Below are 15,388 nucleotides of genomic sequence, written 5' to 3'. Positions count from 1 at the left end.
GTGATTCCTGTGCCTCAGCCTCCTGAGTAGCTGGGATTACAGGCACGTGCCACCACGCCCAGTTAATTTTTGTATTTTTAGTAGATACAAAAATAGATGTTGGCCAGGTTGGTCTCGAACTCCTGGGCTCAGGTGATCTGTCCACCTCGGCCTCCCAAAGTGCTGGGATTACAGGTGCGAGCCACCACGCCTGACCCTCTGCTTAAATTTTGACTCTGGTTCCCTAATTTGACCCACCGTACTTCCAACCCCCAAAAAAGGCTACTCCTATGAGCAGCTAGAGGTCATTTGTTCTGGGGACCCTCAGAAGATCAAGGAATCACGTAGAAGTCACCTGAGAATGGACCCTCCGAGGAAAAGGGAAGCCGCAGTATTTATTCCATTGTTTTCAGCCCTCACTGTTTGAGGATTGCTACTGGAGGACTCAATCCTGCTATTTCCAGTCCGTTCTGCATGCAGACAGTAGAAAGGCCTCAGTCTCCAGCAGAGAAGCAGAAAGATCCAAGCACGTGAGCAGGAAACTGTCAGCCTGTGTGGAAACTGACCACTGTATCCACAAGCCGAGGGGATACAGTAGAGGACATCAGCTGGTGTGCTACTGTATATTCCAGAAAGCCTCCCATCCAGAGGACAGGTGTGAGCCTATGGTAATGGGGAGCTAGAGGCAATCTAAGTGTCCATCACTGGGAGAATAGATAAGTAAAAGTGCTGTGGTTGTGTACACCATGAAATACAGTGCACAGGAAACTTGATGTACACAGCTTGTGAAAAGATCTCAGAACCAGTGTTAGGGTTAAAGAAAGAAAGAAAGAAAGAAAGAAGTAGAAGATTTATAGCACAATTCCACTTATGTAAATTGGAAACACATACTCACACAAAATCACAAATTATAAAGATACATCTTTGCAGCTATTTATCAAGTGCATTGTAGTAGGTGTCTGTGGGGGTGCGGTGGGAATGGGAATTGGCAATGGAGGAGTAAAAGCCTTGGAGGGTCTTTCGTGGGCCAATTGTGATCTTGTGTTAAGATTTGAAGAGTATGATTAATAACTTTCTGCACCAAAGGGCTAAGAAAAAAAAAAAAGAGTGGAAAATAGGAAACGTCTGCACATCAGAGCAGTTTCTTACCCGCTACACAATTATTATTACTGCAGGGATGATGATAGCAAGGCAACCAGACACACCGCCCACCTTCTCTCCAGGGAGCCCCTCCAGTCCCCAGGAAATGTGCTTGCCCCCAGCGAATAAGGAGTTCCTTACCCCTTCCATGCGTCCCAGAGGGACAGAAAGGAGAAGTGGGCCTGCTACCCCCAGAGGTTCTCATCTTCTACCTGGACTGCATATGGAATAGGGAGCAAGCGCATAGGACTCTGATCATACCCCTTCTCTGCCTCTAACCCTCTGTGGGACCTTAGGCAAGTCACTTTGCCTTCCTATGCCTCAGTTGTCTCCCCAGTAAAATGGGCATGATTATTGTATTAGGGTTCTCCAGAGAGACAGAACAAATAGGATGGTTGGATAAATAGATGATAGATAAATAGATAGATAGATAGATAGATAGATAGATAGATAGATAGATAGATAGATAGATAGAGACTAGATAGATGATAGAGATAGAGAGTTACATACATACATACATACATACATAGAGAGAGAGAGAGAGATAAATAGATAGATAGAGACTAGATAGATGAGAGAGAGAAAGAGAGAGGAGGCGATTTATTAGGGGAATTGGCTCAGACAATTAGGAAGGCTAATAAGTTCCATGACAAGCCATCTGCAAGCTGGAGAACCAGGGAAGCTTGTAGTTCAGCTCAGTTCAAGAACAAAAGCCTCAGGACTTGGGGGGCAGCTAGTGTAAGTCCCAGCAACTTTTTTCTGAGATAGAATCTCGCTCTGTTGCCCAGGCTGGAGTGCAATGGCATGAACTCAGCTCACTGCAGCCTCCGCTTCCAGAGTTCAAGCAATTCTCCTGCCTCAGCCTCCCGAGTAGCTGGGACTACAGGCCTGTGCCACCACACCTGGCTAATTTTTGTATTTTTAGTAGACATGGGGCTTCACCATGTTGGCCAGGCTGGTCTCGAACTCCTGACCTCAGGTGATCCACCTGCCTCAGCCTCCCAAACTGCTGGGATTACTGGCGTGAGCCACCATGCCCAACTGCACATCCCAGCGTTCAAAGGCCAAAGAGCCTGGAATTCTGATGTTTAAGGGCAGATGCATGGTGTCCCAGCTCATAAGAGAGAGCAAATTCACCTTTCCTCTGCCTTTTTGTTCTACTCAGGCCCTCGGCCAATAGGATGGTGCCCACCACATTGGGTAACAACGGGTCTTCCTTACTCAGTCCATTGATTCAAATGCTAATCTCTTCTGGAAATACCCCAGAGTCATGCCCAGAATTAACGCATCACCAGCTATCTGGTAAACTTTACCAGTCAAGGTGACACCTAAAATTAATCATCACAATTATAAAAATAACTACTGAGAGAAACATTAGGAGCATGAACTGAGTTAGTTAATAGAACATTCTTTTTTTTTTTTTTTTGAGACGGAGTCTCGCTCTGTCGCCCAGGCTGGAGTGCAGTGGCCAGATCTCAACTCACTACAAGCTCCGCCTCCCGGGTTTATGCCATTCTCCTGCCTCAGCCTCCTGAGTAGCTGGGACTACAGGCGCCCGCCACCTCGCCTGGCTAGTTTTTTTTTGTATTTTTTAGTAGAGACGGTGTTTCACCATGTTAGCCAGGATGGTCTCTATCTCCTGACCTCGTGATCCGCCCTCCTCGGCCTCCCAAAGTGCTGGGATTACAGGCTTGAGCCACTGTGCCCGGCTGTTAATGGGACACTCTTAAATCAATGGCAGAAGCTCCTTCTTGGCCGGGAGCAGTGGCTTATGCCTATAATCCTAGCACTTTGGGAGGCTGAAGCAGAAGGATGGCTTAAGGCCAGGAGTTCAAGACTGGCCTGGGCAAAATAGTGAGATCCCTATCTCTACAAATATAAATAAATAATAAAATAAGGCGGTGGCTCATGCCTATAATCCCAGCACTTTGGGAGGCCAAGGTAGGCAGATCACCTGAGGTCAGAGGTTCGAGGCCAGCCTGACCAACACGGTAAAACCCAGTCTCTACTAAAAATACAAAAATTAGCCAGGCGTGATGGTGCGCACCTGTATTCCCAGCTACTTAGGAGGCTGAGGCAGGAGAATCGCTTGAACCTGGGAGGCAGAAGTTGCAGTGAGCCAAGATTGTACCATTGCACTCCAGCCTGGGCAACAAGAGCAAAACTCCATCTCAAAAAATAATAATAATAAAAAATTAAAAAACTAGGTTTTTTTTGGGTTTTTTTTTTTTGGTTTTTTTGGAAACAGAATCTCACTCTGTCGCCTAGGCTGGAGTGCAGTGGCATGATCTTTGCTCACTGCAACCTCGCCTCCCAGATTCAAGCGATTCTCATGCCTCGGCCTCCTGAGTAGCTGAGACCACAGGTGCCTGCCACCACTCCTGGCTAATTTAGAATAAAAAAGAAGCTTTCTCCCTGCCATTCAGGTAGCCTTATCCCTAATCTCAGCCTCCATCAGGGACTTCTCGAGGCCATTTGACTGAAAGCTGCCCAGAGAGTTCTAAGGATTTCAGTTTCTCTTTCCTTCTTGATGCAGCTCCCAGCTCACTTGGCCCCGCCCACACCTGTTCCCTCACCAGGCTCCCAGACTGGCCCCACCCACTCATGCCTCTGAAGTCAAAGTGGAAATTCTCATTTCCAATTACCTTTTCACTTTACACACATCATCGTGGATTGCTCATTTTGCCCGGCTAAAAAGCAGAGAGCCATGCTGCTGGGGAAGCAGTTGCGATTTAGCCATGGCTGCAGCTTGGATCGTGGTGCTGGTGACTTTGGTGCTAGGCTTGGCCGTGGCAGGCCCTGTCCCCACTTCCAAGCCCACCACAACTGGGAAGGGCTGCGACATTGGCAGGTTCAAATCTCTGTCACCGCAGGAGTTGGCAAGCTTCAAGAAGGCCAGGGACGCCTTGGTGAGTTCCTGTTGCTAGGGGCTAACCTCCACTTCTACAGGTGTCCCAGTTACTGCCCTGCTACCGTGGGCTAGCCTCTAGCCTTCCAACTATGGCGAACCTCTATCCTTTCTGCACTGGGTTAAACCTATGCTGTCAGGCTAACTTCATCCTTGCTGCTAGAAGCTAGCTTCCAGCCATCCTGCTGTGGGCTAACCCCTGCCCTTACTCTCTAGGAAGAGTCACTCAAGTTGAAAAACTGGAGTTGCAGCTCTCCTGTCTTCCCCGGGAATTGGGACCTAAGGCTTCTCCAGGTGAGTTGGAAGTCAGGCCCCCTTCACCCTTCCCTTGACCCTTTCCCCTCTCTCCTTAAGTGGCCCCTTAGCTTTCTTTGTCTCCCTTGTCCTTCACTCTCTTGGACCTCTCCTCACCTGTCCTGTGCCCTTGCCACTTCTCAACAGCTCTCTTGACTCTGTCCTTCCCCTGGGTCCCTTCTATCATCTCCCGTTGGCCCCACTGCCCTAGCTCACTCACCTGTCCCTGTCACTTCCACTCTCACTCTTCATTTCTCTCCCAAATGTCCCCAGTCTGTCCCCCGCCTGTGCCATTCATCCTGCTCCACTTCCCCCTGTCTGTTCCCAACACTGACTCCCTTTCCCTCTCACCCGCCCCTGTCACCTGTCCCTCATCATCTTTCACTGACATTCATCCAGCTCATGCTCCCCTCCATCCACCCTTCTTTTTTTTTTTTTTTTTTTTTGAGACAGAGTCTTGCTCTGTCGCCCAGGCTGGAGTGCAGTGGCATGATCTTGGCTCACTGCAACCTCCTCCTTCCGGGTTCAAGCGATTCTCCTGCCTCAGCCTCCTGAGTAGCTGCGATTACAGGCATGTGCCATGATGCCCAGCTAATTTTTGTATTTTTAGTAGAAACAGGGTTTCACCATGTTGGCCAGGCTGGTCTCGAACTCCTGACCTCAGGTGTCCCACCTGCCTCGGCCTCCCAAAGTGCTGGGATTACAGGTGTGAGCCACCACACCTGTCCGCACCCTTCTTCTCTGTGCATGCAACTGTCCCTCTCTCACTGCACCCCAACCTGCTTTCTCCTCACCCATCCCCACCCTGTCCCAGGGAACCTCTGTGACCCCCGTAAGTCCCCTTTCATTTGTCTCCATTTCACTTATCCCCTCACCTGCCTCCTTGACCATCCTGCCTCCCCTGTATCCTTCCTCAAGTCTTCCCCCTCCTGCCTCCTTCTCCCCAGACCCCTCACCTGTCCCCACCACATGCACTGTGTCACCGTCCTTCCCCAGGATTGCCTACCTGTCCCCACTAACCGGGTCTTCTTGCCTGTTCTCCCTCACATGCTCTTTTTCACCTCTCCTCAGGTGAGGGAGCGCCCCGGGGCCTTGGAGGCTGAGCTGACCCTGACGCTGAAAGTCCTGGAGGCTGCCGCTGACACTGACTCGGCCCTAGAGGTCGTCCTAGACCAGCCCCTTCACACCCTGCAGCACATCCTTTCCCAGCTCCAGGCCTGTGTGAGTCATCGGGGCCTGGGCACTCAGGTCTGTGAGTTCTGAGCAGCATCCTTCCCCTGTGGTGGCTCAGGCTCCGCCTCACACACCGCCCTCCTCTGCCCACAGATCCAGGCTCAGCCCACAGCAGGGCCCAGGACCCGGGGCCGCCTCCACCACTGGCTACACCGGCTCCAGGAGGCCCCCGAAAAGGTGAGCAACCCAGGAAGAGAAGGACCAGGGTCTGAGGAGCCAATAGGAGCCCAGACCCTGGACAGCCCGTGACCCATCCCCTCCTCCCCTACAGGAGTCCCCTGGCTGCCTTGAGGCGTCTGTCACCTTCAACCTCTTCCGCCTACTCATACGGGACCTGACATGTGTCGCCAATGGGGACCTGTGTCTGAGAACGTCAACCCACCCCGAATCCACCTGACACCCCACACCTTATTTATGCACTGAGCCCTACTCCTTCCTTAAATTATTTCCTCTCACCCTTTATTTATGAAGCTACAGCCCTGACTGAGACATAGGACTGAGTTTATTGTTTTACTTTTATACATTATGCACAAATAAACAACAAGGAATTGGAACCTTCTGTGATAGGTGAATCCTTGAGTGTGTGTGGGATTGTGGGTCTGTGACTGGGTGTGGATGTCTGTGTGATGCAGGCAAAATTTGTGACTGATTGTGTGTATTTGTGTGTGCCTGACTTCTGTGACTGTGTGTATATTTGTATGTAAATGAGTGTCTACCCAAACTTGAATCTAACCAAAGATGCGTAACTGTGCATGTTCATGCCCACATGTGTGCAAGTATGTGTGTGCACTGCCAGGCATGGTGGCTCACACCTGTAATCCCAGCACTTTGGGAGGCTGAGGCAGGCAGATCACTTGAAGTCAGGAGTTTGAGACCAGCTTAGCTAATATGGTGAAATCCTGTTTCTACTAAAAATACAAAAATTAGCCAGGAGTTGTGGCATGCCCCTGTAATCCCAGCTACTTGGGAGGCTGAGGCAGGAGAAATGCTTGAACCCGGGAGGTGGAGGCTGTGGTGAGCTGAGATCACACCACTGCATTCCAGCCTGACTGACAAGAGCGAAACTCCGTCTCAAAAAAAAAAAAAGGCCAGGCGCAGTGGCTCAGGCCTGTAATCCCAGCGCTTTGGGAGCCCAAGGCGGGAGGATCACTTGAGGTCGGGAGTTTGAGACCAGCCTGACCAACATGGAGAAACCTCATCTCTACCAAAAATACAAAAATTAGCCAGGCGTGGTGGCACATACCTGTAATCCCAGCTACTTGGGAAGCTGAGTCAGGAGAATCACTTAAACCTGGGAGGTGGAGGTTGCGGTGAGCCAAGATCACACCATTGCCTTCCAGCCTGGGCAACAAGAGTGAAACTCCGTCTCAAGAAAGAAAAAAAAAGAAAGAAAGAAAGGAAAGGAAAGGAAAGGAAAGGAAAGGAAAGGAAAGGAAAGGAAAAGCTCTCAGGGTGCTACATCCTGGAACCTAACAGCAATGCTGTGGGAAGCCCAGACATACAGAGAGGCCACATATAGGTACTCCATATGATAATCCCAGCGCAGCTTTTGATTCACCCCAGCTCAGGAACCAGACATGCGAGTGAAGAAGCGTTTAGATGACTCTAGGTCCCAGCTGGAGCAGAGACAAGCCATCCTCACTGGGCCCTGATTAAGTTCCTGACCCACAGAAACTGTGAGCATAATAATATTTGTTTTATGCCAGTAAGTTTGGTTTGTTATAAGGCAATAAATCATTGGAACGGTGAGACAGCCACCAGCCCATCACAATTCACTGTGAGGTGTGTCACGAGAAATTTATTACCAAAATGACCCATCAGAGTTTTTTTGGGGGGGTTGGGGAGAGGGGGACAGCGTCTGGCTCTGTCACCCAGGCTGAAGTGCAGTGGTACGACCTATCTCAGATCACTGCAACCTCAACCTCCCAGTTTCAAACCGTCCTCCCACCTCAACTTCCCGAGCAGCTGGGACTACAGGTGTGTGCCTCCACCCCCACCTAATTTTTGTATTTTTTTGTAGAAACGGGGTGTCGCTATGTTGCCCAGACTGGTGTCGAGCTCCTGGACTCAAGCAGTCCTCCTGCCTCAGCCTACCAAAGTGCTAGGACTACAGGCGTGAGCCACCGCCCCAGCCCCAACAAAGTTTCTGAATGGTTGACTTTTTGTTACATTACAGGGGTTTCAGAACAAAATTCCATTCTTATCATCCTATAACTCTCACTTCTTTGTATTGTTTGTTTGTTTGAGACGGAGTCTGGCTCTGTCGCCCAGGCTGGAGTGCAGTGACAAGATCTCAGCTCACTGCAACCTTCGTCTCCTGGGTTCAAGCGATTCTCCTGCCTCAGCCTCCCGAGTAGCAGGGACTACAGGCACGTGCCACCACTCCCAGCTAATTTTTGTATTTTTAGTAGATACGGGGTTTCACCATGTTGGCTAGACCGGTGTCGAACTCCTGGCCTCAAGTGATCCTCCCGCCTCGGCCTCCCAAAGTGCTGGAATTACAGGCATGAGCCACCGCGCCCGGCCTCCTTTGCATTCTTGAGGATTTTCTTGATTAGGAGTCAGAGGACAGAAGTACAGGCATACGCAGAAATTACATACAACCAACGGGCAAAAGTTGAAGCATTCTCCTTGATAACCAAAAGCAAGTTAAATGTGGCCAGGTGTGGTGGCTCACGCCTGTAATCCCTGCACTTTAGGAGGCCTAGGTGGGAGGATTGCTCGAGCGCAGGAGTTAGAGACCAGCCTGAGCAACATAGCGACCACATCTTTACAAAAAAAACTCAAAAATTAGGTAGGCATGGTAGCACGTGCCTGTAATCCCAGTCCCAGGAAGATGGCTCGAGTCCAGGAGGTTGAGGCTGTAGTGAGCCATGATCGTGCCACCGTACTCCAGCCCGGTGACAAAGTAAGACTGTCTCAAAAAAAGAAAGAAAGAGAGAGAGAGGAGGGAAGGGAAGGGAGAGGAAGGGTAGGGAAGGGAAGGGAAGAGGAGGGGAGGGGGGAAGGGAAGGGGAGGGGGGAAGGGAAGGGGGGGAAGGGAAGCTGAGGGAGAAAGAAAGAGGAGTTAAACATAAAAAAGTTATTTGTAAATTTTTTTAAAATTTACACACAACCTCACAACCATTCCCACTACATTATAAAGTCTGTGACTAGCAGAACCTCAGTTTGGGTAGGGGGCAGCATGGTGCCCCGCCCAGGACACGAATTTCTGTCTCTTTTGCCTGATACCTGCTTTCCCAGGTTCCCTCGCAGCTCAGGGTGACCATGAAATTAAGGGCTTCTTAAATAAATTAATTTATGCTGGGCGCAGTGGCTCACTCCTGTAATCCCAGCACTTTGGGAGGCTGAGGCAGGCAGATCACTTGAGGTCAGGAGTTTCAGACCAGCCTGCCCAACATCGCGAAACTCCATCTCTACTAAAAATACAAAAATTAGCCGGATGGCCGGGCGCGGTGGCTCACGCCTGTAATCCCAGCACTTTGGGAGGCCGAGGCGGGCGGATCACGAGGTGAGGAGACCGAGACCATCCTGGCTAACACGGTGAAACCCCGTCTCTACTAAAAATAAAAAAAATTAGCCGGGCGTGGTGGCGGGCGCCTGTAGTCCCAGCTACTGGGAGAATGGCGTGAACCCGGGAGGCGGAGCTTGCAGTGAGCCGAGATCGCGCCACCGCACTCCAGCCTGGGAGACAAAGTGAGAATCCGTCTCAAAAAAAAAAAAAAAATTAGCCGGGCATGGTGGCGCATGCCTGTAATCCCAGCTACTCGGTATGCTGAGGGGTAGGAGAATCGCTTGAACTCAGGAGGCGGAGGTTGCAGTGAGCCGAGATGGTGCCACTGTACTCCAGCCTGGGTGACAGAGCGAGACTCCGTCTCAAAAAAAAGAAAAAGGTAATTTATGTAAAAAATGTAACACAGCTTGGCAAAGGGTGAGCCCCATACATGTGTTTGTTGCTGTTAACTCTCATTATTTTAACATATTTTTCTTCCTTGATACAAACAGAACTCTTTCCCACTTGTTCTCTTCCTTCCGGCTTAGTTCATTGGTATAAGGATGTAAGGCCCAGAGCTATGGCAACCATTTTGTGACCACAAGGCAACAAGTTTAGGGTGTGAAGCTATCATTCTGAGGAAGGTAGACCAAAAGAGTAGAAAACGGGGTCCTTGCTGATATTAATAAGCCATTGCACCAAACCTCAGAATCCCCTAACTCCACACTTACTTAGATGACATAACTGAATGTCTTTATTGCTTAGGTCATGTTAATTGGATTTTTCTGTTTCTTGCAGCCAAATGTATCCCCACGAATTCATCTCTGCACGGCCAGCACTGAACCCAGAGAAGGTGGTCAATTAATATTTCATAAAAATTTTAGTCATATAGGACGTGTCCGAGCCCAGGCATACGAGTCTCTTCAATTATGAATGTTGCAATGGAAGAAAACGAGGTTGCAGATCTCTGCTTGGAGATGCCAAGGCTTTACGGAAGAGATTTTGAACTGGATATATTTTAGTTTTGCCTGACCAGCATCCATTACTCCTGGTAACAGCTCTTCAGTTTTCCTTTGGAAATGACCTCCTTTCCCACTCCCTCATTTGGCTGGACACATGACTCCAATTTGATCAATCAGAGCAAGCACTCCATCTCCAGAGCACAGTAACAAGCTTTTCCTTGTCCTCTCTCATGGTGGCCTTTGCTTCAGTGGTTCTCTCTACTTTGGACACTCTCCGACGACCAAGTCTTCACCTGGTTCATTTCCACAATATCACCTCCTCCTCCAAAAATCTTTCAGCATAGTACACCCGGGTTTCTATTGCTATATATATATATTTTTTATTTTTTTATTTTATTTATTTTTTTTGAGACAGAGTCTCGCTCTGTCGCCCAGGCTGGAGTGCAGTGGCATGATCTTGGCTCACTGTAACCTCCGCCTCCCGGGTTCAAGTGATTCTCGTGCCTCATCCTCCTGAGTAGCTGGGATTATAGGCGCCCGCCATCATGCATGGCTAATTTTTGTACTTTTAGTAGAGACAGGGTTTCACCATGTTGGCCACGCTGGTCTCGAACTCCTGACCTCAGATGATCCACCTGCCTCAGCCTCCCAAAGTGCTGGGATTACAGGCATGAGCCCCCGTGCCCAGCCTCTATTGCTTTTATATGCTCAACAAGCTTTCTTAATTTTGTTTTCTTTTTCTTTTTTTTTTTTTTTTTTTGAGATGGAAGTCTCGCTCTGTCACCCAGGCTGGAGTGCGGTGGCGTGATCTAGGCTCACTGCAAGCTCCACCTCCTGGGTTGACGCCATTCTCCTGCCTCAGCCTCCCGAGTAGCTGGGACTACAGGCGCCTGCCACCACGCCTGGCTAATTTTTCATATTTTTAGTAGAGACAGGGTTTCACCAGGTTAGCCAGGATGGTCTTGATCTCCTGACCTTGTGATCCACCCGCCTCGGCCTCCCAAAGTGCTGGGATTACAGGCGTGAGCCACCACGCTCGGCCAATTTTGTTTTCTTTTTTGAGACTAGCATATAACAGCAACAAGCTTTCTTTGTTTTCTTTCTTTTTTTTTTAAGATCTTGCTCTGTCATCCAGGCTGGAGTTCAGTGGCTCAATCATAGCTCACTGCTGCCTCAAACTCCTGGGCTCGAGACCACCTCCTGAGTAACTGGGACTACAGGTGCACACCACCATGCTTGGCTAATGTTTTATTTTTATCTTTATAGAGACAGAGTCTCGCCATGTTGCCCAGGCTGGTCTCAAGCTCCTAGCCTCAAGTGATCCTCCCACCTTGGCCTCGCAAAGTGCTGGAATTACAGGTATGAGCCACCACACCCAGCCAACAAGATTTCTTATCCTACTTTATCTGGTGAGTATTTAGCTTCAACCACATAAAATTGCCAATACTCTACAATGTTTCACCTACAAAAACGGCAAGTTCATGTGGTTCAACCTAATATTTAGCAATCCCCCCTTCCCGGGACACACAACCTGGACATAGGACCCACCCATCCCCAACCTGGCCAATCAAAGCATTCCATTCATTCCCTTGGATGCTGCAATCAGTGTCGGGGTTGCCATATGACCTCAGCCAGACCAATAAGAGCCCTTCCCTGAGATTGCTCTTAGGACTAGAGATTCTGCCATTTTATCTCTGGGCTCTGGAAAGATTGAGTGTGTGCCTGTAAATAAATGACCATTTTCCCCACCACATGCAGTTGAAAGGGATGAATCTGAGCTGAGACAAGCAAAGAAGAGAGATGCATAGGAAGAGTGTCTTGGTGGGGTTGAGTCTGGGTTCCTTTCTGTAAGCCCCTGTTCCTTGTAGCTTTGCAATCCCCCACAACTTTTTTTTTTTTTTTTTTTTTTTTTGAGATAGAGCCGCACTCTGTCACCCAGGCTGGAGTGCAGTGATGTAATCTCGACTCACTGCAAACTCCGCCTCCTGGGTTCACTGCAACCTCCACCTCCCGGGTTCAAGCGATTCTCCTGCCTCAGCCTTTCAAGCAGCTGAAATCACAGGAACCTACCATGCCCAGCTAATTTTTGTATTTTTAGTAGAGATGGGGTTTCACCATGTTGGCCAGCCTGGTCTCGAACTCCTGACCTCAGGCAATCCGCCTACCTCGGCCTCCCAAAGTGCTGGGATTACAGGCATGAGCCACCCCTCCCGGCCTTTAATTTTTTTTTTTTTTAATAGAGACAGGATCTCACTATGTTTCCCAGGCTGGTCTTGAACTCCTGGACTCAAGTGATCCTCCCAACTTAGCCTCCCAGAGTGCTGGGATTATGTGTCAATCACTGCGTCCGGCGCCCAATTCTGTTTTGAAGGTAGGCATACCTCACCCCAAAGCCGGGGTCTCCATGGAAATCAGACCACATACCATCCCTGGTGAAGACCCTTCATTGGCTTCCCACGGCTCCAAAGAATAAAATGTTAACTCTTGACCACACCTCATAAGGTTATGTAGAACCTGCTTGCTCCTCCCACCTACTCTCCTCTCACTCTCCTCACTTCAGTCCAGACACACTGCCTCCAACACATCAAGCACACTACTTCCTAAGGGCCTTTGCACATGCTATTCCCTTTGCCTGGAATGCTTTTCCCTGCTTTTCTCACAATGAATTTATTTAGCTCCAACATCACCCTTCTTGACCCTTCCATCTAAAGTAGGCCTCAAAGTCATTCTCTATGCCATCATCCTGTTTTCATTCTTTGCATAGCATTTATTTACCACTGGACATGCATTATTTACTTGTGTTTGTTTTGTTTGTTTGTTTCTTGGATCTCACTCTGCCGCGCAGGCTGGAGTACAGTGGCGCGATCAGGGCTCATTGCAACCTCAACCTCCTGGACTCATTTAATTGCTTATTTGTTTATTTCTCCTCCCTCTGGAATATAGGCACCACGGAGCAGGGCTTTCTTGTTTTGTTTCATCTATTGTTCACTGCAATAGCCTCTACGTAGGACCAGTTACATAATACATGCTCAATAAGGCTTTATCAAGTGAATCAGAGACAAGATTCCTGATGGTTCTGTGTGCAGGTTGGAGGCAGTCAGCTTTCCAATCATGGCTCTGCTGTTAACTGGCTGTGTGATCTTGGACATGCTTCTTAACCTCTCTGAGCTTCAGTTTCCTCATCTTGAAAATTGTGTGCACACACTGCATATACCTGTGCAGACTTTAAATGCAGTCACGCTTATTATTGGAGTAACTCCATTTCCTGAGCATTATGTGCCATGCACTGGGTTGCATGCTCTTTATCTGTGCATCAGCAAGGGTTTGGGAGCGCTGTGCCTGGCTTGTGAAAAGCCCTCAGTACCTGGGAGTCTTCATGACTGACACAGATGAGGGTGGTTGGGCCCCTGAGTGAGGAAGCCTCCTGGCCTGTGATTCTCTGGTGCCTCTGTCCTAGCTGCCTCCCACCTTGTCTGCCTAGATCCATCCCCCTCCCTCCTGCTCCGTTTCTATTTCTGTCTTTCTCTCCTCCTCCCCTGGCCTCAGGGGGCCCCTGACTGGCAAGAAGCCTTCCTCCTTCTTCCCCAGGATCAGGAAGGCGTTTGCACTGCAAGGCCCCTGCAAGGGCTGGGATGTCTGTCCCTCTCCTCTCCCCAACCAGCTTTCCTTCCGCAGCCACAGCCCTCAGCCTCACCTGAGAAACTCCTCTCCCCACACCGCCCTCCATGCCCTCTGCCAGGGTCCCTCAGATTCCAGGCGGAGCAACACAAGACCTCTTGTGCCTGCGCCCACCAGGCTGGCTGTGGATATCCAAGTTCAGCTAAGGTCGTGGGGGCCATACCCCAGCCTCGGGACACAGACCCCAGAGGCAGCATAGTGTAGGGGTACAATCAAACTTCCACCTCTGCTATTTATTCATGGGGGGGATGGAGGGACTTGGGCAGGTGACTTCATCTCTGTGGTTCAGGTTCTTGTCTGTAAAATGGGACAAAGGATCGATCTACCCTACCCCACTGAGTTGTGAGGTCTCAGCGGGTGGAATGAATATTCAATAACTGCTCAGCAGTAGAGTGCTCTACTTAAGGGTATTGAAGGATGGCCGGGCGCGGAGGCTCACGCCTGTAATCCCAGCACTTTGGGAGGCCAAGGTGGGCAGATCACAAGGTCAGGAGATCGAGACCATCCTGGCTAACACAGTGAAACCCCGTCTCTACCAAAAATACAAAAAATTAGCCAGGTGTGGTGGCGGGCACCTGTAGTCCCAGCTACTCGGGAGGCTGAGGCCGGAGAATGGCGTGAACCTGGGAGTCAGAGTTTGCAGTGAGCTGAGGTCACGCCACTGCACTCCAGCCTGGGCGACAGAGCGAGATTCTGTCTCAAAAAAAAAAAAAAAAAAAAAGGTATTTAAGGAGTTCAGGGAATGTCACCCCAAAATATGGCACCCTGGTACGCTGATTATTTTAAATTAAAGGCACTCAGAGATCCACAGATGCTGGAAGAGGCTTTCCTCTGATGTCTTCCTATCTGCCTAAAGACCATAACCCACCAAAAAGAACACAAGTGCCTTCTGTCCTCTCCCTGACATTTCATTATCTTTAACAGGAAAAAAAGAGAAGCGTAACTACATCTGGATGGACTTTGTCACAAGAAATTATCTGTCTGTCAGGCTCAAATTCCAGAGACATTTACAATTTAATTTCTATCTCCTGGATCCATTTATTTTCCCCAAAATCATTTATTACCCCTCAAAATTGCCTACCTTTCCCCATCTCCCCTTTCCCTGTGAAGAAAGGTATATAAGCATCTAAACCTCACTGGGTTATTGGGTAATCACTTCCCTGTGATTTTCCCAGTGCATGTTAAATACCCTCCATATGCCTTTTCTCTTGTAAAGTCTATTGTCAGCCCATTCCAGTGACATTTCAGAGTGAAAGGGAAGCTGTCTTTTCACCCCTACAGTAGAGACTCAGAAGTTGGCCTGCCTGCCTTTTTAAATCCCAGTTTTGCCACCTTGGTCCAGTTATTTAACTTTTCTGGGCTGAAATTCCCTCATCTGGAAAACAGGATAATAATACCGATGTCCTAGTGTTGTTGTGAGAATTAAATGACTTAAGTGCTTGGCACATAGTAAGTATTCAGTTAAGTGTTTGCTATTATGATCATTTTATTTTTGTGATTATTCCCCACCTCTAAGTCTCTCAGAGGATAGAAACCTGTCTGCCAGTCTCCCTTGGCCCCAGTTAGTCATCTTCCTTCATTCTCACTTAGAGTCCTTATGCTGCAATCTAGGTCACCCTTCCCAACACATACACACACACACACACACAGACAGACACACACACACACACACACACAGACACACACACAGGTCAGCAGGGC

The 15,388-nt window shown here is 49.1% G+C and overlaps 1 protein-coding gene across 1 annotated transcript; it reads left to right on the top strand.

Moving 5' to 3' along the window:
- Positions 1–3,764: 3,764 nt before the first annotated feature.
- IFNL1 (interferon lambda 1) lies at positions 3,765–6,107 on the top strand. The gene is made up of 5 exons (XM_025368404.1): positions 3,765–4,028; positions 4,244–4,321; positions 5,393–5,542; positions 5,648–5,731; positions 5,826–6,107. The coding sequence occupies exons 1-5, from the start codon at positions 3,858–3,860 to the stop codon at positions 5,949–5,951; spliced, it is 609 nt and encodes a 202-aa protein (XP_025224189.1). The 5' UTR covers positions 3,765–3,857; the 3' UTR covers positions 5,952–6,107.
- Positions 6,108–15,388: the final 9,281 nt, after the last annotated feature.

This window comes from Theropithecus gelada, chromosome 19 (genome assembly GCF_003255815.1).
Source record: "Theropithecus gelada isolate Dixy chromosome 19, Tgel_1.0, whole genome shotgun sequence".
Lineage (NCBI taxonomy): Eukaryota > Metazoa > Chordata > Mammalia > Primates > Cercopithecidae > Theropithecus > Theropithecus gelada.
Note: the sequence above shows the minus strand (reverse complement) of the source record. Positions and strands in the feature narration are given on the sequence as shown.

Bases quoted from the DNA above. Each gene is read 5' to 3' on its own strand.
- IFNL1 (XM_025368404.1), top strand. From the start codon at position 3,858: ATGGCTGCAGCTTGGATCGTGGTGCTGGTGACTTTGGTGCTAGGCTTG. The intron at 4,322-5,392 runs GTGAGTTGGAAG...ACCTCTCCTCAG, and splicing joins GGGACCTAAGGCTTCTCCAG to GTGAGGGAGCGCCCCGGGGC. The intron at 5,543-5,647 runs GTGAGTCATCGG...CTCTGCCCACAG, and splicing joins TTTCCCAGCTCCAGGCCTGT to ATCCAGGCTCAGCCCACAGC.